General features: G+C 37.7%; 1 protein-coding gene across 6 annotated transcripts in view; it reads left to right on the top strand.

The window, feature by feature from the left end:
- Positions 1 to 27436, top strand: part of LOC136852483 (multidrug resistance-associated protein 1-like) — a 63972-nt gene that overhangs the window by 15935 nt on the left and 20601 nt on the right. For 4 of the 6 annotated variants that reach the window (XM_067127130.1, XM_067127133.1, XM_067127132.1 and 1 more), the window contains exons 7-20: positions 594 to 784; positions 908 to 1060; positions 1563 to 1740; positions 3030 to 3198; positions 4479 to 4630; positions 7168 to 7305; positions 7872 to 8018; positions 10754 to 10838; positions 11840 to 12042; positions 12229 to 12405; positions 20067 to 20234; positions 21067 to 21244; positions 21540 to 21648; positions 26548 to 26719. In XM_067127130.1, the coding sequence (XP_066983231.1) occupies positions 594 to 784; positions 908 to 1060; positions 1563 to 1740; positions 3030 to 3198; positions 4479 to 4630; positions 7168 to 7305; positions 7872 to 8018; positions 10754 to 10838; positions 11840 to 12042; positions 12229 to 12405; positions 20067 to 20234; positions 21067 to 21244; positions 21540 to 21648; positions 26548 to 26719 (2220 nt within the window). The remainder of the gene's footprint in view (positions 1 to 593; positions 785 to 907; positions 1061 to 1562; positions 1741 to 3029; positions 3199 to 4478; positions 4631 to 7167; positions 7306 to 7871; positions 8019 to 10753; positions 10839 to 11839; positions 12043 to 12228; positions 12406 to 20066; positions 20235 to 21066; positions 21245 to 21539; positions 21649 to 26547; positions 26720 to 27436) is intronic. The other 2 variants (XM_067127134.1, XM_067127135.1) reach the window with 1 other exon arrangement.

Here is a 27436-nt window from a genome sequence, read left to right as displayed (position 1 = left end):
GATCCCAGAAAAAAACAGAAAAATGGGCTGGATGGTCAGGCAATAAGTACAAAGTCAGTTACCTGGTGAGGTATATTTAAGACGTGTTTGACAGTTTATATTTTTGCGCAGTTCTTCACATTTCACCCACAAATTGATCATTAAGGGTGCATGTTGAAGGTTTTGTACACAATACAGTGTATTGGTGCAGAAGTTCTGAAGCATATTACTGATGTGCAAAAGATGTCGTCAGAAAAGTCGATCGTGAAGGACGGCTCATGGTTAATGAATCATAGAGGAAATGGGACAATGCAAATACAATACAGCAGAAGTGAAAAGAATAATTCAGACCATTTTGTTGTATTCCAAAGCCAGCTACAGTGGCTTGGAAATATTCTGTTGAGTTATGCTCACTGACAAAGTAATGCCCATTCTAGCTCAGCTGTAATAGTGACAAGACAAAGAAGAGGGACGTAAAAAGATTGAGGGATTAATCCTGTAAGAAGTGGGTAGTAGACCAGCTTAAAAAGAATGCCAGCCATGCACATGATATCAAATAGTAGTCCAGCAATGTTTATCCCTTGTTAACATAGCTGGTTCTTGGTCTTCTCCAGAACCCCATGCCATCAAAGAGCGCTTCTTTCATCAGCAAAGTTACTTTTCATTGGGTAAACAATGTGATTTGGAAGGGCTGCAGATCCACATTGAGTTCAGATGACATCTGGGATCTGCCATCCATGCTGTCCTCAGTCCATCTTGATCAGAAATGGGATGAAGCATGGGAACGAGAGACCAAGAAGCAAAGGTATATAAGATTAAATTTTCTTGTTGCTTGATTTATATTCCCATTCACCCTGAATCTAATGAGGTAATATCAATTGGAAATCCTGAATTATATTTTGAATCTAACCATTTTATTTCACTAAAGAAGGAACACATCGTCAAAAGTGGACTCAGAAACTCGCGTCAAAGTGTCGGTCCTGCGCGTAATTCTGAGACGCTTCGGCCTACATTTGAGCCTTGTGGCTATCCTGTACTTGTTTTCGGAATCCCTCGTATTCGCTAGTCCAAGAATTCTCAGGTATTTTTGGTGTTTTTTTTTTTTATATAGTTTTTCTTGTTCTGGTACCTTTTATTCCTCAAGCAGAAAATATTTCAGTTCTTCAACTTCATAAAACTCATTTTGAACACGGCAAAATCTTGGTAAAAGTAGTATTACTAAGGTGATTTTCTTTCAGTTTTGTACTTTATTACGTTGTAGTCTTATATATTTATCTTGTGCATGAATAATATTAATAATGTAATCAAGATTCACCATTGATTAAGTCTTGCTTCTATAACTTTAAAATAAAGTATAGCAAAATCCTCTTTAGCTATTTCAAAATTTTTGGTTTTAAGTTTATAGTACTGGAAAATGAGTCCATAATAAGACAGTGTATTACAAACGTAATACTGAGCTTTCCTATGTTTCATGCAATAGAGTGTTCTCTTGGAATGAGGGAGGGATAAACCCTTTTGTCCACATACTCAAACCCAGAACGTTTTTCCACAATTCCTCAGCATCTCCAACGTGTCTATTCCAGGGTCTTGATTCAGTTTACCACGAGCTTAGACGAACCAGCGTGGCATGGATACTTCTACGCCCTTCTTCTTCTGTCAGTGATGCTTCTAAACACTCTGATCAAGAACATCTTTTTCTTTTTGACTCAGCTGATTTCCATCCAGATTCGGTCATCTATCATGACTGCCGTTTATCGAAAAGTAAGTGCAAGATTGTCACTTCACATTCAATACCTTTGGTAGCTTTACTTAATTTGTGTTCAGTAACTGGAAGTTTTCATAGCATTCTTAATAGCCAAAAGACAACTTAAGCAGCATTCTGTAAGACAGAAATATCTTGGTGAGCTTTTTTAATTTAACTGATATTTTAGTAACTGAAGTATTTCCTCTTAATGTCTGTTCTTTCTTTTGGCATAAGTCAGAAGACCACTTTTACAGTATTTGGAAAGCAGTATAGCTTCAGTCCATTTTAACCATGGATGTTTGTGCTGGGATTAGTCGTAATATAATCAAACACAAAATGTTAAAGAAATTCCAGTACGAAATGTTTCAAATGAAACCAGGCACAGAAACCCTCCATTATCACAGTACTATTTTTTGATTCATTGCTCTTAGGATTTGTTATCGTTTTGCCGTTTTTGAGTCTGTCTGGCCATTAACAGTCAAGAAAAACTTATGATTCTTTTCAAAAATCTTCAGTGAACTCCTATATGAAATAGGGATCAGATCATTAAAACTGAGGGATGATCTGTTTTTCTACTGTATAAATTTAACAAGACACAACTTTTCAACCTTGGGGAGGTGTGAGGTTTGACAAGAGCCCAGTAATAACACAAAAGCTTTTCAATTTATTATTGGCAGTGCTGCAGGAGATTCGAACTGAAAGTTAGAGGTTTGCTGTTTATCATTTGCATTGACTCGTATAAAGAATATCATTTACTTGCGTAGTAACTAAGTTTTTCTGCAAGCACTACTATGAAAATTGCAAAGAGATGTTCTTTCATAACCACTCCATTTCCGGTTTTCACTGGGGTCAGTCGCTTGAGTCAGACACACAGGGTTCATAGTTTTTTGTTAGAATCTTCTCGCCATTTTTAGAATTTATTATATCCATCAAGGAGGATGTGCTTTGTTTGTTAAGAGGATTACATAAAAAAATTATACCTGGATTTCTTACAAAAAAAATTGTCAAAGGATGACCTCTTGATAGTATAGAACTGACTACATTTTGTGGAGAAGAGACTTTTCAGAGATGAATTACTCAGCTTTGTTCCCAGACTTAAGTATCTTCAACCCTATGCACAGTTACCCTAGATTTTGATAACTCAGTGTAATTATTACTTTAGCCAAGAAAGTGAGACTGGAGATTGTGTCGCCTTGTAGCGTGTAAGATTGTGCTTACATCCCAACAACTAACCAGTTCTGGTAGCCAAGGATAAGTGCTCATAGGTATGTTATTTGATTTTTTTGTCTTGTCTTTTTTTCTGCAGGCTTTACTGTTATCAAACACTTCTCGAAGGGAATCGACGCTGGGGGAAATTGTTAACCTTATGGCTATAGATTCGCAGTGCTTGAGCGACGCAATACTGTACCTGAACTTATCAATTGCTGCACCTCTGATCATTGCCATTGCAATAGGTGAACTGTGGCAGATATTAGGTGAGTTGACTGAACTTAAACATGTATTGCTGGTTTTCTACTTGCATCGTTTGTTATGAGAAATTAGGTCTGGTTATTTAGTCCTGATTAGTGCAGATATGGTTCTTTATTTCCAGTTAGTATTTCTTAAGAACCCTAAAAGTCATCTAAATGAAACATTTGAACTTCAAGAACAAGAATCATATTTTGATTGATTAGAATCTTAAAAATTACTATTTATTTTGACTTGTAATCTTGCCTGAAAAATGTTTTCACATTTTTCATTTATTAATTATGAGTGATTGTTGACGATGAATGTGGAGGAAGCAAATGGAGATCTAAGTTTAATTGCATCGTGAGATCTGTGAATTTTGTCAAGCAAATAGGACGAGCCTTGATACACACTGCTGTTACGTAATTCTCTGAAATTCCTAATGTGATTGGATAAGAAAGCTATTTGCTTAGTTGAATGATTTGATTGTCACTAAAGGTATTGGCTTATGTGGGCGCTCAAAACCTTTGTTTTGTAGACCACAAGGTCCTTGTTTCAGGGGACACTAAATTGCCAAGTTTTTTTATTACCATTTAGAGTCTTTGTTTTTATGACTGCCAAGGACCATTGTCCTTCATTTTGGTGGCCACTAAGGCATTTCTCCTTGTTAAAATTTTTACCATTCTAAAGACTGATAAACTTCTTGGATTTTGAAACTCCTAATTATTTTTTTAAAACTAACTTTCAAATAGGAATCCTTATTTCTATAACAGTTTTCCAGTAGACACTTTATTAAAGACTTGCGGGGTTAGTAATAATTTTGAACAATTTTTTTGCCCCATTTTCCTGAACTGTCGATTTATCAGGTAGTGAATTTCAGTAAATTTTTTTTTATCACCAACACCAGCTTGGTATGATTCTCACCATATTTTGCATATCAAATTGATTCTGAGTGCTTTGGCATTAAGAATTTGAAGCCTGGCAACTTTTTAACATTAGCAGTCATTAGATGTAATATAATTTTTGCTATTTGCTTGATATGATATCTCCCTTTGGTAAGTACTTGATAAGGGTCTTAAAAATGACAGTTATGAAATAAAGCTCCAGAACTTTATCAACTTTCAAGTAAAACATTAACCATTAAGATATTACACAAGTAGATTTACTTTTCGTTCTTTCCCTATCCCTAAATGGTGCGGAAAGACAATGGAAAAATTTTGTTAAATTCTGTATAATGAATCATTGGTCAAGACGTATCCATAAGTCAATGTAAATGCAGGTTTTATTATGTTAATGTCTCTGCCAATAGGTCCCTCTGCCTTGGCAGGACTGACCGTCCTCATCCTTCTGATTCCTGCTAACAGCATCCTGGCCAATAAAATCAAGATCTTACAAGTTACTCAAATGGAACACAAAGACAGCAGAATCAAGCTGATTACAGAGATCATCAGTGGGATAAAAGTATGTTGTCAAGTTCTAAATTGAAATTATTGACAGCTTATATGTCGTTCTTTGCATATAAGAGCATAGATTACATTTTATTTTATTTTTTTTCAAGTTTAGGAAGTATTGACCAAGATTACTGTACAGAATTTTCTATGAAAACTATATTACAGTTCCATGGAATGACAGTAGAATAGAAATGGATGATGCAACATCTTTGATTGAGTCTTGGGTAAAATGTCAATTTGTAAGACTGCTCTATCGTTGCTTTTGATAAAAAGCATCTAAATATAACTATAGATTTAATGTGTCAAAGCAATTTGTACACCAGTTTCATTTTTTTAGACCAGAGTATTATCCTTCTGATTAAACCACTGGTTGCTTGTGCATTTATTGCTGAGCAAAGTTTTTTAGTTCTTTGTTTCTTGACAAACCCATCAATCATAATTAATTGTATTTGCAGTGTTGAAATCTCCCAGAAACTTCTCTTCTGATGTCTTGAAGACAGAAGAAGTAGAACAGCTAACAGCAACTGTTCAGGGGTAGCCTACACATCTTTGACCTGTGAAGGGGGATAACTGCCCTCTTTTGTCTTCCGTGTTTCTAAGTTGTGTGTATACAGGCAAGGGTTCCCTTCAGCTTTCTTTAGTAGTCTGAATAATCAAAATTGTTTGTACTGTATTCATTTTTATTAATCTTTTTAAGAATTTCCCATTATCATGTCTAATCAAACTTACTTTGTTTCATTATTCTTACTTTAGTGCACTATTCAGTAATATAGTTAATTTTGATATAGAATTTATGTAACAGTGCTTTCCATTTGTTAACTCCCAAATAATTGTACCCTGTTAATAATCTTCAGTATGGAAGTGGTCGGGTTGGTGAGGTAGTTTAACAGGAAGTGCAACTCCATAGTATTTTTAGACATCTAGAATGTTGACTTCCACGTCCAATAAATCTAACACCAAGGAGATACTTGTATTTAGTCTGAGAAGAGAGTACCTGTACCTTCAAAACAAAATGCCAGCGTATGCAGTCAACAGTACAGAGTAACTGTCACTCAGCTGCTTGAAATTTGCAACTTAGCACTTTGTGAAAGGGCCTTTTGTAGGACTATTCAGCCACCTAAGGGTGAGCCTCAGCTTAGCTCTCAGTCTTTTATAAGGACCCCCTATGAACTGGTTCAGAAGCCATGCCTTCATTTTCCCTGCAAGTCTGCCTTCCTGTCAGCTGTTTCATCTTTTGGGTGTTTGAGCAACTTACAGGCTTGTCAGGCGGTAACTTTCAACAGAGTTTTTTTTTCAGTTGGTCCATCATTTGTTTTTGACTTTATCACCACAACTCAGACAGCCATTTAATCAAGATTACACTAATACTCCATTTTCCAGCCTGGATCTAGCACCCACTTTGCCCAGTAAAGGCAGTCCATCACTATCTGAAGAGGATGAGTCTTTGAGGATGGATGACTCCAGACTCACCTGGCAGCAAACCAATAGGAGCTCAGCTTGTAGAATACAATCTTCTGTCTGAGACAAGTAGCTTTTCAGGCATGTGCACAGTTGTCTTCATACAAGGTTGGCCAGATTAGAATTCAGTATTCATGAGGTTGGTGCTCTCAACTTCCTTTGCTTCCCAAAGGATACTTCAGTTGAAGGCCATCATAAATGCAGATGTGTGGAGATGTCAGCCTACCTTTGCTAATTTCACGTGAAATTAAGGATAAGGTAGATCAGGCCTTACCTGTTGCTAAAAGACAGGTCATCTGTGGCTGTGTTCTCCATCTTATTTGAGTTGTTGATTGATTTCTGTACCTTGTTCAAGTATCACTAAGTACAGACTGGTACCTAACTCTTTGGGCTTTACTACCTTTAGTACCTCATGAGATTACCTTTGACACCTAGCTCCCTACCTGTTCTCTCAGAGTGCTCTGGTTGACGTCCTTCCTAAATAGTGATTCAGGCTAAATACAATTGATGCGTTTGTCACTAAACAGATGATTTTTGTATGACATAAAACAAATTTCTCTTGCAAACCCTTTAATTACAGGAAAGGGTTCACTTCCCAATGAGTTCTTTTTCACTGTCATAATCGTTTTACCCAAAGGACTGAGAAAGACAGTTACACTCTACTGGTTGGTCAGAGGTGTGTTGCATTGCCTTTTAACTATTCTGCTGCATCTGTGTGCAGGACAACAGAAGATATGGTGCTTGGGCATTCTACACTTTACATACAGTTTTGTATGAAAGAATTAGTTTTGTTATGGAAATCTCATTTTATTGTCAAACATCTTTCATCCCGTCATGTATAGCCTATTACTGACTCCATGAATTACTTTGGAACCATTTACTGTTTTTGTCAGTGGAAGTGTGGGAGTACAGAAACAGTAGATTTGCATGGTGCTGTATATACTGTACTAGGTCAGTCATCTTTTTTAAAATTAACTCTTTACTGTTCTCTCCTGCCTATCAGTAAAACAAACATCATTGTTTTAATATCAAATTTACCACAAATGTTTCGTAATACTGTACTGATACTGAAAGGGTCCTACTTTACAGGTACTGAAATTGTATTCCTGGGAGGTATCCTTTGCTGCACAGGTTGACTCCATTAGAAACAGTGAAATTAAGGTCATGAAAAAGATAGCCTTCATTCAAGCTCTGTTAAGCTTTGTTTTTAGCACCACACCATATTTTGTAAGTTTTCTTTTATGATTTTTTATGAAAATCAATCTAATCCGTATTACAATGTGTGCAACATGAGTCAGGTAATATAGCAATGTATTTGACCTACCTTTCCTGCAAATGTAAACAACCCAGTCAGTGTTTTGAACATTCTAGTTCACAAAATTTTATGTGAATTGTTAACTCTCATTCTTAACTTCTCAGAAGTTGAAATACATCCCTAGGAAATTACTCTGAACCATTTTGTCTTTGCCTTTCAGTGTGTACTGAGTATCTTTTTAATTCCTTAATAGATAAATTAAGATTTTGTCTCAAAATTTGTCACAATCATGTGGCAGACTGACTGAAGGTGTGATCACATGGGCATATTTTCTGGTAATTTTTCAGCATGCCATCAGAGTTTACACATACTTGCCAGTGTGCAAAGGAGTCATTAAAAAGTAAGCCAGTATAAGTTATTTATTTATACTTAATCTGCTGGATGATTGTGATTGTTAATGTGCAGGGGTGGAACTATGAATTTTATATACAGTTTAAAAGTCCTTTGGTTGAACTTTTGTAATAATTTTTTGTTACAGGTAACGCTGGTTTCTTTCACTACTTTTGTAATGGTGTCTGAGGAGAATACACTGGATGTTCAAAATACCTTTGTAGCAATTGCCCTTATTAACATTTTGAATGTCCCGTTAACAATACTGCCCAACACAGTCGCCCACTGCATACAGGTAAGTTGTAAAATCTACAGAACATTGTATTCACCATTAAGTGTATGCAAATTTGACTGACTTTGACTTTAAGATATCTCTGCAGTTGTTGGTTTGAATTAGATTTTATTTCATTCAATTCATTACGTTATTGTCTTTGATTTTCTTCACATGGAATAAGTTCACAGAGTTGAATTTGGGGGCATAACAAAATTAACATTGTAAAAATCACCTATTTCTTCCAATTACTACTACTATCCACAGCCTTGAATACATTCACTAGTCTTCAGAGCTGTAGATGTAATACCAGTCAAAATTCATGGTTTTCCATCGTGAATTTGTAATTTTTAGAAAGTCATTTTTTTCAGTATGAACCATCATTTATATCAGCCTCCATTCATGGTCCTAAAATATCCGGGACACTTCATTCCTAATTTAAAAGATTTATCTGCTGCTAGATATCTTTACTGCCAAACCCTTATGGATCCTGGGTTCCAGGCAGTTAAGAACCTCACTTCTTATGTATCTAGATTATAGCTTTGAACAGTAAGCTTGGTTGGGAGGCCAGACATTGATGCAAATGATGGCTTTGTGTTGATTTAAAAATTAACTTTGGTTCACAGCAAACCTGTAATTTACACTAGCTGCAATTTAGGCAGGCGGAATAAGTTGCTGAAGAAAACTCCTCAAATTAACTGATTGAAACCAAGTATGGGACTAGTCATCAAGAAACCTAGGGCTCTAAAGAGAACAGTTAGTCACCATGCAAGGTTGAAAGTGTGACTAAACAATAAAAACATTTAAGAGTAAATACGTGTATGTGGTATATGACCCACCTTACTAATAGTTATAGAAGAAAATAAGATGAGTTCTGGTGATGTATGGTTGCCCCTACTTCATAGAAGAATTTGGATATTTTATACTTTCAAGTGGCCGTGAAACATCAAGAATAGAAAAGGGGAGGCTCCAGTAAGGTGGACAAATATTAGATTGATACCGTCCAGTATGCCTCCAAGGTGACAAGTCTGAACTGAGTTCAGGCTGAAAGATCTTGGAGCCACAGGAAAAAGCCATCCAATCTTTATTACAAGAGCACTTGTTGTTGATGTGGCAATTCCTCATGGTCCAGATGGAGAATGGTGTTTTTTCATGAAGGTGGTGTCATGAAAAGGAAGATTTTCTAACTGGGAGAGAGCCCAGAGTTTTAGGGTTAAGGGAAGAGAGCCAGTTATGGCATATTGCATGGAAACCCTGCTCACTGTCAAACATTAGTTTTCCTACAGATCCTGAGATTGATGAATCTCATTCATTTGGTTCTTGCCGAATGGTACCAGAAAAATATAGTGGAGTCCTTATGTACAAAAGTGTAATCAAGGGAAGCCACTCACTTGATCCTGCACATATTTGCAAGACAGGACTGTAACCTGTTTCTGTCATTGAAAAAATGAACTTCATTAAAAAATGGCAGTATGTGAAAATGTATAAGTCCCATGACTGTAATCTCTTGGGTGAGTTGTCATTGATAGTTTCCAGTGGAATCTTACACTGCTGCCTGAGTGTGGTAGCAAATGGGTCCATGTTATGCTGACATGGGAAGATCTGTGGAAAATAAGACAACCTGCTTTTGTAAATGCTGCCCTTCCAATAGGAAGATCTTGTCACACTGATTTTGGGTCTTCTCTGAAAGAGGCTTTGTCCACAAATGTGGAACTTTTCATGATCCAGGTGACATCCTTGCACTAGGGTCAAGCCAATTAACCTTCAGCATTCCAGCATGTTACTGTGATAAGGACCACCAGCCAGTGGAGCTTGTCATCTCTCGTGAATCAAATGTCATGGCTGATTGCGTGCAGCCAATACCAGGTGTCTTATGCATATGGAACTTTATAAAAGACAAGTTTTAAGGTTTTAAGTGTATTTTCAACAAAATACCAAGATTTTCGTACAAGAAATAGTGTTATTTTATCCCCATAGAATAGAATGGTAGTAAATAAAAAATACCAAGGACCTTGGTTAAAATATGCCAGATAACATTTACATTGAAATCAACTATAGATTGTAATCAGTACTTTTCTGTTATGAAATGTTAGCCAGTATGATGGAGCAAAGCAGCCCCCCCCCAGAAAAAAAAATACACATTAGTCAGAAATAATGTCTACACTTGCAAGAGTTGGTGATTTCTTACAATTCACCATTTCACTGAACCCAAGAAAGTACAGACGATAAAATGCCAAGAATTTATTTTATGATTAAACAGAAAAAATGAGATAACACAATTAGATAAGACTAAGACTACTGAGAAGTGAGTTCCTGTGCACAGTGCAGCTACCCACAAGCAGATGCTCCTCTTTGAAATTGGGAATAAAGTGTCTAGGATTTGTGAAGACTGTAGATGTGGGCTAATGTAAATGATGTTTTTTGTTTGTAAAATACAGTAATTTGATTTAAAGGGCCATTAAATTTATAGAATAGTGTTAAGACTCCAGGCAAACACATATACGGATAGACGTACATCATTGTGAGAAAATTAAAGAGGTGCCAATCTGGTTAAAATTCAGTCTTTTTCATAGTTTTACATGCATAAAGGTTCAAGCACTGTATACAGTTAATCAGGTCAGTTCATTGCCAGCTGAAAAAAATAATGTGCATTTTTGTGGTGTTTTGAAATGCCATGAATCTTTTATTACTGAATCGTTGTGTTTAAAGTACCCAAAATGTGATATTCCCTAATGTTCAGATTAGACCATCTTTTACAGGCAAATGTATCCATGAAGAGACTTGGGAAATACTTCAACTTAGCCAATATTGACATTGATGCCATAAAAGAAGATAAAGAAGAAGGTTTGTAAATATTCTGTTGTCATTCAGTGTCATTAACAGAGTGGTTGAAACAGTTTTTAAAGGGTCTCAACAACATCCTGACCAGTTTGGGGAAGTTAATTGTGGTCTCCAAACTAGAGAGTCATTTGGATCCATGAGGGATATGTCTGTCTTTGAGTAAAATATTTACTTAAAGCCAAAATGAAACAAGAAGAAATTACTTTTTAAAAAATTTATCAGTTTACGGTGACCTGGTCTGTGGGTCAGCACTCCTCAGTGAACATTACAAGAAGTGCCCCCTGCCAGGTATGCATGTTGGATTCTCAGTGCCTCTGGTGGGAGTAGATTAATTCACTGTATAAGGGTAATTACTTTCTGTACTGTATAAGAGCATAGAAATAATAAAATTTTAGATATTAGATAACAATCAAATAAACAATCTAACATTATTAGAATATATTTATGAATGGTTCAAGACTTCTTAAATTCAAATTTATAAGTTTCTTATGCACCTATGTTGGAAGTTTCTTTGCATCTAGTTGATAAACCATCACCAGAAGCATAAATTAGGAAAGTCAGTTGGAAATTATGGAAGAAAAAATGATTAATGAAGAAACTGTTTGGAAATCACCAATTCTGGGAGTAGAAACTAGAAGTCACGTAAGGCAAGATGGTCAAACGGGGAATTACTTTGCTACCACCAGACACCTGAGAGTATGGGTGCATACCAGGTGGAAGTACTGTATTCTCCTTGAATGCACCTGGGGAGTGCTGAAACACAAATTATGCTATTGTAACAACTATTTTATGGATATTACTGGAAACAAAAATGATGAAAAGACCTCATGTGTAATTTGAAAAGGGTTGGTATTCTGTATATGAAGATCATGAAAAAGTTCAGCAGGGTGGAAGAATGCAAGTACTGTATGCTTCTAGTTAGCTTGGATGTGGTCATGGTTGTGAAAATTGTAAAAAGAAAAGGATCCTTTATTGCATCAAAATAACTTTCTCTTTTCCTGTAGACTCTGCTGTCGCTGTTTATGGAGGTCATTTCAGCTGGGGTGACTTGAAAAATGAAGAACATTGGAAGCTGAAGGATATTGACATGACAGTTGCTGACAAAAGTTTAGTTGCAGTGGTTGGATCCGTTGGTGCTGGGAAGAGTTCTATTGTTTCAGCTCTGCTTGGAGAAATGCAGAAGGAAAACGGAAGAGTCATTGTAAATGTGAGTACAGTACTTAGTATACCACCAAATAATTAGTATTGTAATGTTTAGAATTATTGTTAGTTGGGGGGTGATGTTACTTATTATTATTGACATTAAATTATAAGTCCAAATGCAGAACTTGCCTAGTGAGTTTTACAACCTTAAATTTTTCATGCATTAGAAAAATATCCTTTTCTTCTTTAGGGCAAGATAGCGTATGTGTCCCAGCAAGCATGGCTACAGAATGCTAGTCTAAAGGAAAACATCTTATGGGGAGAAGATTTTGATGTCATTAAGTACCAGAGAGTTTTAGAAGCCTGTGCTCTTCAACCAGACCTAGATATGTTACCAGGTGGAGACGAGACAGAGGTTGGAGAAAAGGTAATAGCTGTGATCACTTCTGTTCCATTGTATGATTAAAAGTTAAACTGGTACATGTGAAAACTAGATTTGTTTCACAACAATATTCATATACATTAGATATATTTCAGTCTTCCCATATCCTAGATGCATGATGCTAAATTATGCATATGGCTAATTGCCCACCACCATACATGTGCCTCCATGCATCTGTGGTTTCAGGTACTTGGGTAGGTGAGAATCACATTTTGTTTTTATTTAGCTTGTGACACTGTGTCTGTAACCTTAGTCAGAGCATCTAGTTATTTTAGTATTTCATTATTTTAATATTCTTTTATTATGCAAATGTTTATTGATCTTAATTTTCATTTCACTCATGCTATGTTACCATCCAAGCATATGCAGTTGCATATGTATCTGGTTCCTCTTCTTTTATGCTTTCTGCAGCTGTGTGGTCTAAGCATTGACCTGTTATTTCAGTGGTTGATGGTTTGAATCCCCGAGGAAGGAGGTTATTGTTAGCATCTATTTTCAGATAAAACTGTCTGATTGTAATGTGTACTTCACCTCAGGTTCATTAGGGAGGAGAATTAAATGTGTCCACTCACTGCCAGTGGTTCCCTCTATGATACCTTGCATATACAGTGGCATATCTTGTTTCTTTCCTTTTATGTTCTCTACAGATGTATGGTCTAAGCATCGACCTGCTGCTAAAGTGGTTGATGGTTCAAATCCTTAAGGAAGGAAGTTATTGTTAGCATGTCCCATTTGTATACCAGGTGTCATTTATGAAGAAGTAAAATTGGGTGTCATCCACAAAGAGCCTGTACAGTACTTAAAAAGTTGGACTGGGCCTAACACACTTCCTTGGGGTACTTCTCTTTTCAGTGATTCATAGAATGAAGTAAGTTTCTAATCAAGTTTCTAATCTTACAGTGCTTTCTGTCTTGCTGGTAGTCTTCCAAATACTCAAAGGCATCATCAACATTTCCAGTGGTTTGTGAATAATTTGGTATAGGTAGTTCATGCACAATTGTATGAAAAGCTGCACTAAGATCAAGTAAGACCAGGATAACCACATTTACCTTCATCCATCATTTCCAATTGATCATTTACAACAGAGCATACAGCACCCTCTCTATATAATTGTTAATAAGTTGAATCTGCACTTTTTTTATTTTCACAGAACTCCCCATTTGCTCAATAATCACTGGGTCTTGGTCCTGGGCAGTTCTCCAAACCTCACCTGTTGGCTTGTAGATGTGGCTGTGACTGAATGAGTCTGATTCCTTGTGCTGCTTGTTCACAGTCTTTTAGTCTGCTAACTATAGATTGTACTGGACAAAAGGAATTAAATGAATATCAGGAGGGAATGAACACAAGATTGTCAGAACCCATAGTGGAAGCTGAATATAGAAAGATTCGTGGCTTTATATTTTTAGTCTTTCTCATTGTTTTAGATTCAAATCCTTCAAGACATGGTCAACCAGATGTTTTTTGCCAGTATGCAGTTGTGGGTGCTGCCATGTACCATGTCGTTTTTACTTATATGAGTACTTGCATTTGCAGTCCCTTAGTTTAATGTCTGTTGCAGGGTTTTGACCTTGATATTATGGCTCTCTGTTTTTTTCTAGAGCTGTGGGTTCATTGTTAATCCAAATCTTTAGCTTCAGTCAAGTATTCTAGGGGTTTTTCTTCAGCTTTATTTTTCCTGACCTAAACAACAATTTAGCCTAATGTAAATGAATGGTTTCTTGTGAAACAAGTAGTTTTTAACATATACCCTGTATTCGGTACAAACTCATCACTTTCAAATGACCTACCTTCCAATCTTGCTAATTGCTTCCAGTTAAAATGTAGATTATACAAAAGTATAGTTTTATATAAGTGACTTACCAAGTAATTACTGCACATAGCCTATAGTTTCCTTACACGGCAGCTTAAATGAAAAAATTCGTGGGTAATGCCGCAAAGTATAGTATAGTGCAGGTGACTGGTCCCGCCTACTAACGGGAATACCAGGAACTTCTAGCAGACAACACCATTCTGTTTCTGCCGGCACTCGAGTCAACACTGAGTGTCGATGTCAGCTTTGTTCTTAAATTTGCTGGTAGTAGACTGGATTTCAGTGATGTATTATCGATGATTTCGAGTAACTTTCAAGCCTACAGCTTTCAGGATCAGTATTTTATTGTTTGTTTTTAGGATCTGATTCAGATTTGTCATATTTCACTACAGTAGCGAATTTGCAGTCAAATTGGTTAACTAACTGCAGCGTAGTTTACCACACTACCACCTTTACTGCTTAATGTAATAAAATGTAAACATTGTCGTTCGTTGTCTATAAAGTAACCAATATTTATGGTAATGAAGAAATGCTTATCTGCAAGTCTCAATTAATGTTTGTTAGGACTGGAGACATGTCTGTATGATGATACTTTGTTTACTTCAACTAGGCCAACATTTTTGGTAGTGTATACATATCTGAAAGTCTCAAATAATGTTTAAACTATGTCGGTAAACCCTGCAAAAGTGTTTGTTAACTTTCCTATTCCAAGTATAGCGTATAAAAACTTAAATATTGCGTTAACTGTGATTACAAAATTCTACCTCATTTACTGATTAGCTTAATAATACGTAAATATTATGTTCTCATATTACTGTACAGGAACAATTTTACCTGTATTTTTTGGTATTGAAACGCTAATACGTCAACCATTTATTTAACAAGTCTCAAATAATGTTTGATATACAATAATACCCCTAACTTGTGCAATGCGAGTTGTAGCGTTTAAATTCACAGACACTGTCTCTCGAAGTGTAAATGCATAGTGTGAACTTTTCACTGGAACCTACTGAACCTATTAATTGTTCATACACAAGTTTTTAAAAGATGCGAACATTTTCCAACTCTATTTTTATATCAATACTGAGAAACATTTAAAAGTTGCAAAAAGTGTTTATGTTTAATTAGCATTTTTATGTAATTTATAAGTTTTCAAGCTTTTATGTGTAAATTAAATAACATTAAATAATAAAAGTAATAATTTCGTTCTCTCTCTCTCTTTTACTGAAATGAGAATTTTTATGGTTCATGTATATGAATATCTTTTATTTGTTTTGTATAAATAAATTTTTTACCTAATAATAAGTTCTAATTTTCAAATATTAATAAGATTAATAATAATAATTTTAAATAATAATATAACTGTAATTTCTAGTGATTCTCAGCCACTGAAAAGACTCATTTCAGCTGCTGTGTGTCCGAGCATTCAGTGGGATCCTATTCGGCCCAGTGTTTAGGCATCCAGTGTCCGTGTTTCCAACTGTGCTCGTGTCCACCTGTATCTGGCATCTTACTGGATGATTCACCTGCAGTTTGGTGCCAGCTGTCAGGCATCCGGTGCCACCTCTGTCAGCTGTCAACAGAAAGACCAGGCTATACAACCCGCTCACAAGTGTTTTGTCTCTCCTCAGTCTGTTTTCCACTTTTGCCTGATAGCTCAAGATGCACTGACACCGCTTCCTATTAGTGTCTCAGAGTCCTGTCTTTTGCGGTCAGGGACTGTTGTGTCAGAAGTTTTGAGCTTGTGGTAGGAAGCTCCCTTCTCTGGCATTTTCTTCATCCTCTTAGGAGTCTCTAGGAGTTGGAAGTTTGTTTTTCTTTGTTTAGGAGCAAGTCTAGTGCCTTTTGTCTTTCCTCCATCTGGTGCTTCGATGGAACTTGGACCAGCTTGTCAAAGATCACATCAAGATTTTGAAGTAAGGTCTTTCTTGTCTGACAACAGGAGCACTGGCTAGAAGATAGAGGACTCTCTAGCATTTTTCAAGAGGCATAGCCTCAGAGTGTCTCTTAGTTCTGTGTGGTTTGGACAAGGACAGTCTAGATAGCTTTTAGTGTTTAACAATCTCTTCTTTGGGTCTCTAGAAGAGAGAACTTTAGTACATAGTTGTACCCAGCCTACCTTACAGTCTCCATCACAGAGTCAGCTTTTGTGGTGTCAGTCTCAATCGTGGAACATTAGTGGATGAGTCTGCAGGGACTCTGTCTTCCACTGAGTCATTTTTTCAAGTTTGTCAGACTTCATTGTAGGGTTTTGCTTTTCTTCCTTCAGACCAGTGCTTCCTATTGGCGCCCATTTCCAAATGCCTGGAATCAACTTCCAAGCTCCAAGCACCATCTTCCTGGTGCTGATTCCCTTTCTCCCGACTTCTGTTCTAGAGTGCCCAGCACTATCTGGAGACTATTGTGTCGGTCTGTAGGATTTTGTCACACCTGGTTTTGGACAGGCCTCTGTTTTCCTGTGACCAGGCTTTTGTGTCTCTTACGGGTTTTTTCAAGCCTTTTAAACATACCAGATGTTAGTTCCACCACATACATTTTTGCATATGTATACAGTCTGCACGAGGTATCATCAAGTTCACACAAACCTTTTTCAAGTCCAGTAAGAAGTCATTTCTGCTCTGATGTTCTCGCATCTGCACGACTGTCAAGGATCAACAGGGTAGGCTACTAGTACACTCAGTTGTCCGGGAGCCTGCACAATGATTTGGAAGTTCGCTCTGTTGTTTGCAAGTCCACAGAATTGTCAGCGAGTCTGCATGGCCAGCAATTCCCTTTTTCTCTTCGATTAAGATAAGGTTCTAAACAGACTAATCAGGCAGCCTAGTAGTCTCTCTCTCTCTCTCTCTCTCTTTATGGCATTGTCTTCCATTTCTGGACCTTAACACAGTTTTTTCCTGTTTATGTCCATGTTTCCTTGGACGAGTGGTTTTTATCTCCCTTCGAAGAAAGATCGAAGGTTGAGATCTTACTGGGTCAGGGATTCACAGCTGGACTCCATCTTTTTCCTTAGTCCCCATCTTCAGTTGGACCTGCAGTAGTGGCTGTCTGAATTTAAGCTTTCGGAAGAAGTCCCTCATCATGAGCCTAGTCTTAAACTACTGCTCTCGCCCTTGTTCTAGTAGAAGGAACCTGCTCAGGGATGTGGGAAACTTATGCAATGTGTCCCTGGGGAACAGAGTCTTCACACATATGCTAGGGAACTGAAAGCCATTTGCTTAAGCTTCAGTTCTTCTTGTCTCTTGCTCACTCCTAGACTGTGGTTTTCCTTTAGACTAGACCATGATGCTTACATTTTTTCCTTGAGCACTCACCACCAAGTGACAAGAAGGTTTTACTGCAGACAATAAAGCAAGTTTTTTCTAACTCAACTGGAATTTCTGGTGGATGAGCTGAGCCATCAGAAACTCACTCTTACTCCCAGGTGGACCTTGAATCTCCTGATCTGTTGGATTTTGTGCTTTTATGGGGCAGGCCGACCTTGTCTGTCTGCCACCTTAAGGAAACCTTCTAGCATGGGCAAGCAGACACCATACTGCAAGATTGTTCCAACCTGGACCTCTGTGCTCTTCTTCCGTTCAACATGGTCAGTGAAGGGCTGAACTCTTTCAGGCTCGTCAGAACATTGCGACGTGCCTCGTAACCCCACTCTGAACCATAATTTAGGGTACTTGTATTGCTATGATTGATTGGTGGACTCTCCAAGAATCCTTCCACTATTCATTTCTTCTTGAATAACTTCTCTTCAAGAGACACCACCAGGGATGGTATGCTATTACGAAGACAGGCTTTGGGCTGCTGGGTTCTGGACAGGAAGGAGGGGTTTTTATCAGAGGTACTACTAGGGACATTTGAAAGATGCAGATGTCATCTTCTAGCTCAGTTTACCACCTAAGTGAATGATGTTCTGAACTGGGTGCCTCAGACTAAATTCCTCTTCTGAGACACTTATGACTCATGGCAGCATTGCCTTTTTCATTGGAGAGGATATAGAATCTCTCATGTTCCTCCTTTTTAGGAGTATCGAGCTACATCTGTCTCAGTAAAGCAGTTTGCTAGTTTACCCTGGAATTTATTAACCGAAAATGAGTATCATTCCATGATCTGGAACCACTCTCTCTCCCAAGAACTTAATGGAAGAGAAGACGGTCTTAACAGCTGGGGACAGTGCTCAGGACTCCAGGAACGCCCACCAGCCCGAGCCTTTCCCTCACTTGACTTCAGTTCGCCTGGCACCAGCTACAGCCTGATACCAGTGACAGACTGGCGCCAACACTACCGAGCTCTTTAGAAGTGCCCGCCAGCTCTCTGACCAAATAGTTATCTGTCGACCAGCTCAGCTGGTGCCACCTACAGACTGATGCCAGTTCAGTACACCTGGCGCCTGGCACCAGCTGCTGAGCGTCTGGCGCCAAATCTCCCCACACCCTTGGCTCAGTGGAGGAGTAGAAAGCTCTCTACTGTATTCGGTCAGAGTTTTCGGGTATTGCCTGAGCAGGCATTCTGACAAGGATGTTTTTTAGCCCTCGGTCTAAGAACACAATTTTCTTCATCATGCATGGACTTGATCTTTGAGACCATTCTTAGTTTCAGAAGAGCATTGTGCCTGCTTTTAGTGAAAGCTAAAGATGCCAGAACAACTCCTTCCTCTTTAGTCTTCGTGCATGTACGCACCTCAAGTCCATCCTACAATCAGCCTACTGGGAGTGTAATCGATTTTCGCTTCTCACTTTTTCAGAAAGTTTAAACAGTGTTAAAACTCTTTTTTGCAGTACCTTGTGTTTATTAGCAACTGGCTTGGCATTGTGGAAGGAAGCAGAGGATTTTCTCCTACTTTCTCTTCACCTTGTAGTAGGGTAACGAGTGTTTTGAGAACCGGGAGGTACAATGTACCTGGAGCACCCATCACTTTTAGTGGATGGGTCATGGTCTTTTTTCCAGTGCAGGTGACAGTGTTGTTTTTTTTTTGTGGTGCTGCACCCAAGGCAAGGGCACTTTTGAAGTTTTGCAGACACTTTCAAAGAGTTGCTAAACTTCGGTTGGCTCCTTTGGTGCAAAACTTCCGATTATGCTTTGCTAGCCATCAGAGAACTTCCCTCACTGCAGAGTTCCCACTAAAGTAGGGTGTGGCAGTATAGTCAAGGGTCACCACTAAAGTAGGGGTGACCCTTGGCTATACTGCCACGCCCACTTCAGGTTAAGATGAGCACCGACCAGAGGCAATTTTCTATTGCAGGTTCTCTTAACTAATAAGGAACTACAAGCATTGTATTCAATGCTAGAAATTTTTTTTGTTTCAAATTCATTATGTGACTTAATGTTTAGAGGTAGAATATGTCCATTTATCCCTCCTCCTTTCAATGTGGAGTCAGCTATGTAGTTACAGTACTTGGTAAGTCACTTATATAAAAATGACATTTTTATGATAAAATAAAGTTTTATATACTTACCAAGTAGTTACATGATTGGAGCCCTCCCTCCTCCCCTTCCGATGGACATATGGCATCAACGGAAAGAGGTTGTCTGCTAGTTGTTCCTGGTATTCCTGTTAGTGGGTGGGTCCAGTCACCTGCACTATACTTTGAGGCGTTACCCACAAACTTTTGAATTTAAGCTGCTGTGCAAGGAAATTATAGGCTGTGTAATTACTTGGTAAGTATATATAAAACTTTATTTTATCATAAAAATGTCATTTTCTTTGAGAGTCAATTTTTAGAGACCACATCAGGTAACTGTTTTAAATTAATTAATCTTCAGGGTTTCAAATCAGGGAGTGGTCTCACAAAGTTGGTCTCTTTGGACTCTTCTTTCATAATAGCACAAAATTTGATTCCTTTAGGGGCTCAATCTGAGTGGGGGACAAAAGCAACGGATTTCTCTTGCTCGAGCAGTTTACAGCAACCCTGATATATTAATTCTGGATGATCCTCTGAGTGCTGTTGATGCCCATGTTGGCCGCCATATTTTCGAGAAGCTGATTGGACCAGAAGGTCTCACAAAGGGCAAGGTAAGTAAATGCATTGATTTATAATTGACAACTTGTGTCAGTCTATATAAAATAGAAGTCTAATATTTTTTTCATGTTATACTGCCCCTGTATGGTGTGATGGTAGCAGAGTCCAGTCAGATATAATTTAGTTTTTAAGGGAGTGTCATCCAGAGAGGGAAGCATCTGAGAGGTTTCATATCCATAAATAGTCTTTTGGTAAATGTCAGTTCAGGTTGTTTAAGAATGCTGAAAATCTAAAGCTTTTCCTTTTTTTAAAACAGAGTTTGACCAAGTATGATGTAAGTAAAAGAGTTTGACCAAGTATGGATGCCTACAAAATTTGAATAAAGTTTGTGTTCCATATCTCCAGACTTTCTTTTACTGGAAGCACCTTCATCTGGTCCCTGTGATGGTTTTCTGTTCCATCCATTTAAGTTTGCTGAGTCAGGAATGTCATTTGTGATGTAATGAGTAACGGTCTTCGTTCATAAGTGATTTTTGATCTGGAAGGGTGACCCAAGACTTTTATAGGCCTTTACAGCCATCACTGTTTCTTAATGGGAGTTTCTGTAAGGCTGAACTTTCTCTTACGATGAAGTATTAACTTCCCCTGCAATCAAATTAACAGCCAGATTTATATACAGGGTATTTTAAAGTCCTATCATATCAAAGTCATATCTATGCATACTTACTGAATCAAATATGGACTTGACTGGCAACATTAGAGTTAACCTTTTTGGCTCAAAATCCTGCTTAAACTACTTGGTAATGCACCCATGTCCAGTATCCATAAATGATGAATAAACTCTTTAGGAAGGCACAATTATATCTTCCATCATCTCTTCCACAGACACGAATTCTTATAACACATGCTATATGGGTGCTGCCTCAGGTGGATGAAATCTTCGTGGTGGAAGATGGCAGGGTAGTTGAGAGAGGAACCTACAATAAACTTTTATCAGAGGGAGGAAAATTTGCTCAATTTCTTCTGCAACACATTACTTCAAGTGCAGAAGACGAGGAGGAGGGTAATGCTGTGTGAATAGCTATTACTAATGGGTTTCCTAATTAATGAGTTACTGTAGTTGTTACAATGTCAAAATTCTTCAGTCTTGTAGCTGTTGTAAAGAAGATAAATTTAATTTTCAGAAAAGTGCAGATGTAATGATATAGCTTTCATGTTAAAATTATTAGCATGACAAATGTCATTTATTTGATTTTAGTTCCATATTTTGTGGACTTCACAGCAAATACCAATACTTTTTTTATTAGCAAATAATTAGGGGAGTATCCACTGTTAGTTGGTTAGCTGTTCATTTTCAGAACTTGAGGAACTCTATAACCAGTTGGAGGATACGCCAGTTGGACAAGCTTTTCTGAGGCAGGTGTCTCTTTGTAGCTCTGGAAGTGATTTGAGAAGTGATTTGAGAAGGTATGCATAAGACACTATAAATTCTTTAAATAATTAAACATTTGTAAATAAGTAGGTAGATAAATAGATAAGTATGTTATAAATAAAAATCAGTGAATGAATAATCAAATAAATTTAGTACTTTTTTTTTTCTTGGCTCTTGGCATATTCATTTTTATTGGATACTTACTTGTATGTACATGTAATATTTATGTTTGTTATTATAAAGTACTTTACTGTAGCAAGTTCACCAGATCACGTTTCTAGAATCTCACAGGGCATGCCTGGAAGGGTAGGTTCATGAAAGAGGTGGAAAAATTTAAATTGAGCAGCTGAACTAGTAAAGCCTGAAAGGAAGTGATGAAAAGTAAAAGGCAGAGAGCAGTGCAACTGGGGGCCAAAGGGTTACATAAGGAAATATCAGTAATGTACTGCGTGCAGTGTGCCGTACAATAAAGCATCATCTCTATCTTGGGTCATATTTCAGGAGGCTTTGTGTCTTAAAGTTTTGCAAAATGGGAAAAATTTGTAAGAAGAATAATAAATAATAATAATAATAATAAGAATAATAATAATAATAATAGGTTCTGTTAATAAAAGAATGGCAAAAAACATTTGAGTTGAAATTTTCCATTCAGCACTTATTTTTAAATTCCGTTGCTAGATCTAAATGAAACAGTACAGCTCCACTAGATGGAGTCTTCAACGGAACCTTATCTATAGAGATTCCCAATGTCTAAAAGGTTGTGGATGTTCATAGTATGGATACTAGAAAAATCTGGGGAGGGAGTGAAAAACAGGGGTTTAGACGGGCCTCTCAGAAATAGATTTTTTATTCAGTCTATGTCACCCGTGAAATTTAAACATCATTCACATGCTATTAAAGACTTAAATAGAAACGTTGAAAACTAGGAGAATTCTAGGGTGTCCTCTAAGTTCATGTAATGAAAATAATAGAGTGGTTTAAGATCATGAGCTTAGAATAGCACCTGGAGAAAATACTTCCTGCTAATAGCAGACCCAATGACAGTGCCCCCTTTTTTAGGACTAAAATCGAGGTTGTCTAAAAGCCCTAAAAAATCCAAAATAGAGCACTCAATTGGTGAACGAAAAAGCTAAATATCTAGTGTTTTGTACAGAGTTTTGTATCGGCACCTCTCGTTGGGACTTTTGACATTGGGAATCTCGGGCATCACGACTCCATCTAGTGGAGCTCGCTCTGTTTAACTCCAGCAGCATTTGTCTTGTTGGAATTACCTAGAAATAAGTGCTGAATGGACTATTTCACCGGGTGACACGGGGATCAGAAATAATAATAATAATAATAATAATAAATAGGTTCTGTTGAGAAGAATGGCAACAACATTTGAGTTGATTTTATGTAATATTTTCAATTCTTCTTATTACAGTACAGTACTTGGTCCTAAAAGGTTGTGGATGTTCATATGGTGGAAATAGTTTTAGACTCTGTCAGTTTTTATTCATTTTGATTGGCTGATTTTCTGGTGGGAGGCTTACAGTAACTAAAATCTTGGTCATTCTCAACTGGTAGAATATCTTTGTAGAGTTTTCCTACGGGCATCAATGTTTCAGCTGTCTTGTTGGCTATCTTCTGGACGTGATCAGTTGGTTCTCAGTAGAATGGGTTCATCAGTTGGTATATAAAGGGTCCAAGGTCACTGGTGGGATAGGAGCAGCATTTTGATTGGCTGTTAGGGATTTGCAGTGAATCTCCCAGACATTGTTAGTTGTGTGCAGTCACTGGAGACAAGGAGGGTCACTCATGTCAAACAGAGGCTTTTGACTGGGCTGCTTACTCAGCTCAGGTGCCAGCAGGCAGCTTTTCACTTGCTACCTTTGGGAGGAGGAGTGTTACATGGGTGGTATTTAGGCAAGGTGTTTCCTCTCTGATGTGTAGAGCATCCAAGAGTTAAAGGCTATGATGATCTGTTGTACTGTCAATGATGGGAATTATATAACTTCTTTTTATTTTAATTATATGACCATTCTTGGCACTGAATATGTTTGGTGCCTTCTTGAATGTGGAAAATTTCATCATGGTCATACCAGTGTAACCACTGAAGCATTGTTGGTTCTCTTCAGAGGGTCCTTTGCTGAAGGGGCTGGATTGTTTTTCATAATCAGGTTGCTTGTTCTTTTGCTTTTGTAGTAAATTACTAGTTAGATCTTTTTCTCCCTATCCGCAGGGCAGAAGTTCCCTTCTATGATGTAGTGAAGGGCAAGCTCATCTTTATATTTTGCATGAAACACACCCTTATAATGTCTTTTAAGGTAAGGTTCATGCTGGTACCATTTATCTATGGTCTTACAGATAAATTTGGTGACATCATGTTTGGTATGCCCATTGCTAATTAAGACCTGGGCAACTTGCTCCGATTTGGTGTGTCTGTCTTTCCAAGAAGAGTGTGAGAGAGGTGTGAAATAATGAGCAGGAAGACAAGTACTGCTGGTTTGAAGCGAGCTGCTTATAAAGTGTGACCTGAGGTCAAACTAATTCTCTACAAAAACAAGACAGGTTCATACAGAAAACATAGTGACCAATAATGTATGGTGCATAACATAAATACTTCGTTACATGTACATAAAGCGTGATCATTTGGAAAGACAATAAAATATACAATTTACAATTATGGTGATAAACATGTGTTCTGGCCGACCCCAGGTCGATGTGAAGGCACTGCAGAAGATGGGATGTTCACTATAGAGAACTCGTTGAGTGGGGACTTTACAAGAGCAGTGAGAGAGAGCTCTTCTAACGAAGGTGCTGATGACAGTGTGTTTGTATCTCTTTGGACACTTGCTTCTCCCTGTTCAGGCATATGCCCAGGTTCATGGGTCTTGTATAAAATTATGTGATGAAGCACTCCTCCTGTTGCCCTGTGAGGATGTTGAGGAAGGAGAGGTAACGCTCATGCAATATCCAGCAAGTAAGTTGAAGTGACTGTGGTCATGGAATGCTTGCCACAGAACACCGTGCAAATTACATTTTCTTGTATTTTTGTGGTTCAGGTATTACTCATTTCCTCACTTAGTAATTTATTGCATTTACACTCTGAGGAGCAGAAAAAAATAATGAAAACAATAAAAAACATATAAAATGAAAACTTGCTCTGCTGTAACATATTGTTATTATTATTATTATTATTATTATTATTATTATTATTATTATTATTATTATTATTATTATTATTAATTTTTTTGGTCTATCACAGTCATCCTATTTGACTGGGTGTTTTTTATTTTTATAGTGTGGGGTTTCGGGTTGCATCCTGCATCCTTAGGAGTCCATCACTTTTCTCACTATGTGCACTGTTTATAGTAGCACAGTTTTCTGTATGAGTCCAGGAGCTACTTCGGCATCTAGTTTTTCCAGATACCTTTTCAGGGATCTTGGGTTCGTGCCTAGTGTTCCTATGATTATGGGTACAATTTCCACTGGATTATTCCATATCCTTCTTATTTTGATTTTCAGGACTTGATACTTATCAATTTTTTCTCTTTCTTTTTCATCTACTCTGGTGTCCCATGGTATTGCAACATCAGTGAGAGATACTTTCTTCTTGATTTTGTCAATCAATGTTACGTCTGGTCTATTGGCACGTATCACCCTATTTGTTCTGATACCATAGTCCCAGAGGATCTTTGCTTGATCGTTTTCTATCACTCCCTCAGGTTGGTGTTCGTACCACTTATTACTGCAAGCTAGCAGGTGTTTCTTGCACAGGCTCCAGTGGAGGGCTTTTACTACTAAATCATGCCTCTTTTTGTACTGGTTCTGTGCAAGCGCTGGACATTCACCAGCTATGTGGTTTATGGTCCCGTCTTCCATATTGCACTTCCTGCATATGGGTGAGATGTTATATCCATCTATTGTGTTTTGGATATATCTGGTTCGTAGGGCCTGGTCTCATGCCGCTGTTAGCATTCCTTTTGTTTCCTTCTTAAGTTCTCCCCTCTGTAGCCATTGCCATGTTTCATCGCTGGGCCAGTTCTTTTGTCTGTCTCATGTACTGCCCCTGCATTGGTTTGTTTGCCATTCCTCTGTTCTGTTTTCCATTCTGTGTCTGTATATTTCTGGGTCTTCGTCTACTTTTATTAGTCCTTCTTCCCATGCTCTCCTTAGCCACTCGTCTTCACTGGTTTTCAGATATTGCCCTAGTGGTCTGTTCTCGATGTTGACGCAGTCCTCTATGCTTAGTAGCCCTCTCCCCTATTCCTTTTGGGTTATGTATTTAGTGTTGGGTGTAGTGCTTTGTGTATTGTCATGTGTTTTCTAGTTTTCTGTTCTATGCTGCGGAGTTCAGCCTTCGTCCACTCCACTACTCCTGCGCTGTATCTGATTACTGGTACTGCCCATGTGTTTATGGCTTTCGTCATGTTGCCGGCGTTGAGTTTTGACTTGAGTATCTCCTTAAGTCTCTGCATATATTCTTTCCTGATCGTGCCCTTCATCTCTTGGTGTTTTATATCCTCTCCTTCTGTTATTCCTAGGTACTATATTTGTATCCTGTCTCATCTATGTGTTTGATGCTATTCACGTCTGGTAGCTGTATCCCTTCAATCCTTGTTACTTTGCCTTTTGTAAGTTTGCCAAGGTGTATTCTTTTATTCCAAACTCCATGCTGATGCACCCAGATACAGTCCTTACAGTCTGGATTGGGGTATCTATTTCCTTGATGCTCCTTACCATACAGCTTGATGTCATCCATGAACATCAGATGGTTAATTCTTCTTCTTCTTCTTAGTCGAACATGACCACTGAGTACATGACCACTAACAAATTCTGCACTGTCACAGGGCTTGCTTTTGACTGTAGGATGAAAACAGGAGCCAGATAATCTGCATGATAGGAAGTTAGTTTGGATTGAGAATCATTTTAATCTGTTATTGTCTTTCCAGGACAAACAGTACCAGGCGAAGTAGGACCATTAGCACAGAGAGTCAGTTCCAAGGTGAGTATGTCCATAGTGCTCGCAAAAGCTTTTCAACTATAGATGCAAAAAAGGAGGAGGGAACCAGTGAAGAAATGAAACATATTTTGGTAAAAGAAGAAAATATGGAAAAAGGAAAGGTAAGAATAACTGTATAGCAAAGCTTGGAATATTGTTTAGTAATATTTTTCATGATTTAAGAAAAATGCAGAAACATTTTACATAAAATGGAAGCTCTTACTGTCAATATTTCCTCACTTTGCTCCAATATCTTTTTGGTCGTCATTACTTAAGAACCATGATTCTGTCACTTGATGGTGTTACTAAACTTGTCTCATGTTTCCTAATGCACTATTTAATAATAACAGTATCTCACATTCCACAGAAGCACTTAGTTCCCCAGTGTGCTCTTGTAAGTTTGAAGACACTACAGCCTCTATGAATATTTGCAGTATAGTACTGTAATCAGTATGCAGTATTTTGAAAAGAATAAATGCAAAATACAAGAGGTAGTTATCAACAAATTAGTGTCCTAGAAAGCACAAGGGCTATGTAATGATAAAGCTCATAACAAAACACTGGGTAGAAGGAAAGGTGGCTTTGTTAATGAGGAGACAAAGAAGTGCTTTTATGATGATTATTTTTGCCTGAATCATAACATGAACTGTGACCTTTCCTAGTTTTGAGTTGTACTTATTGAGGAAGCCACATTCTTCTCCACATTGTAGTTCAGATATTTTGATAATTGCTTTGGTCATGATTGCAGACTAATTGAGGTTTAAAATTGCAGTGACAATAAAATGTCAATTGCAAATGAAAATTCCAAGATGAGTGTCTCAGAAATATCTTCTTTAATA

The sequence above is a fragment of the Macrobrachium rosenbergii genome, chromosome 25 (assembly GCF_040412425.1).
Source record: "Macrobrachium rosenbergii isolate ZJJX-2024 chromosome 25, ASM4041242v1, whole genome shotgun sequence".
Classification (NCBI taxonomy): Eukaryota; Metazoa; Arthropoda; class Malacostraca; order Decapoda; family Palaemonidae; genus Macrobrachium; species Macrobrachium rosenbergii.
Note: the sequence above shows the minus strand (reverse complement) of the source record. Positions and strands in the feature narration are given on the sequence as shown.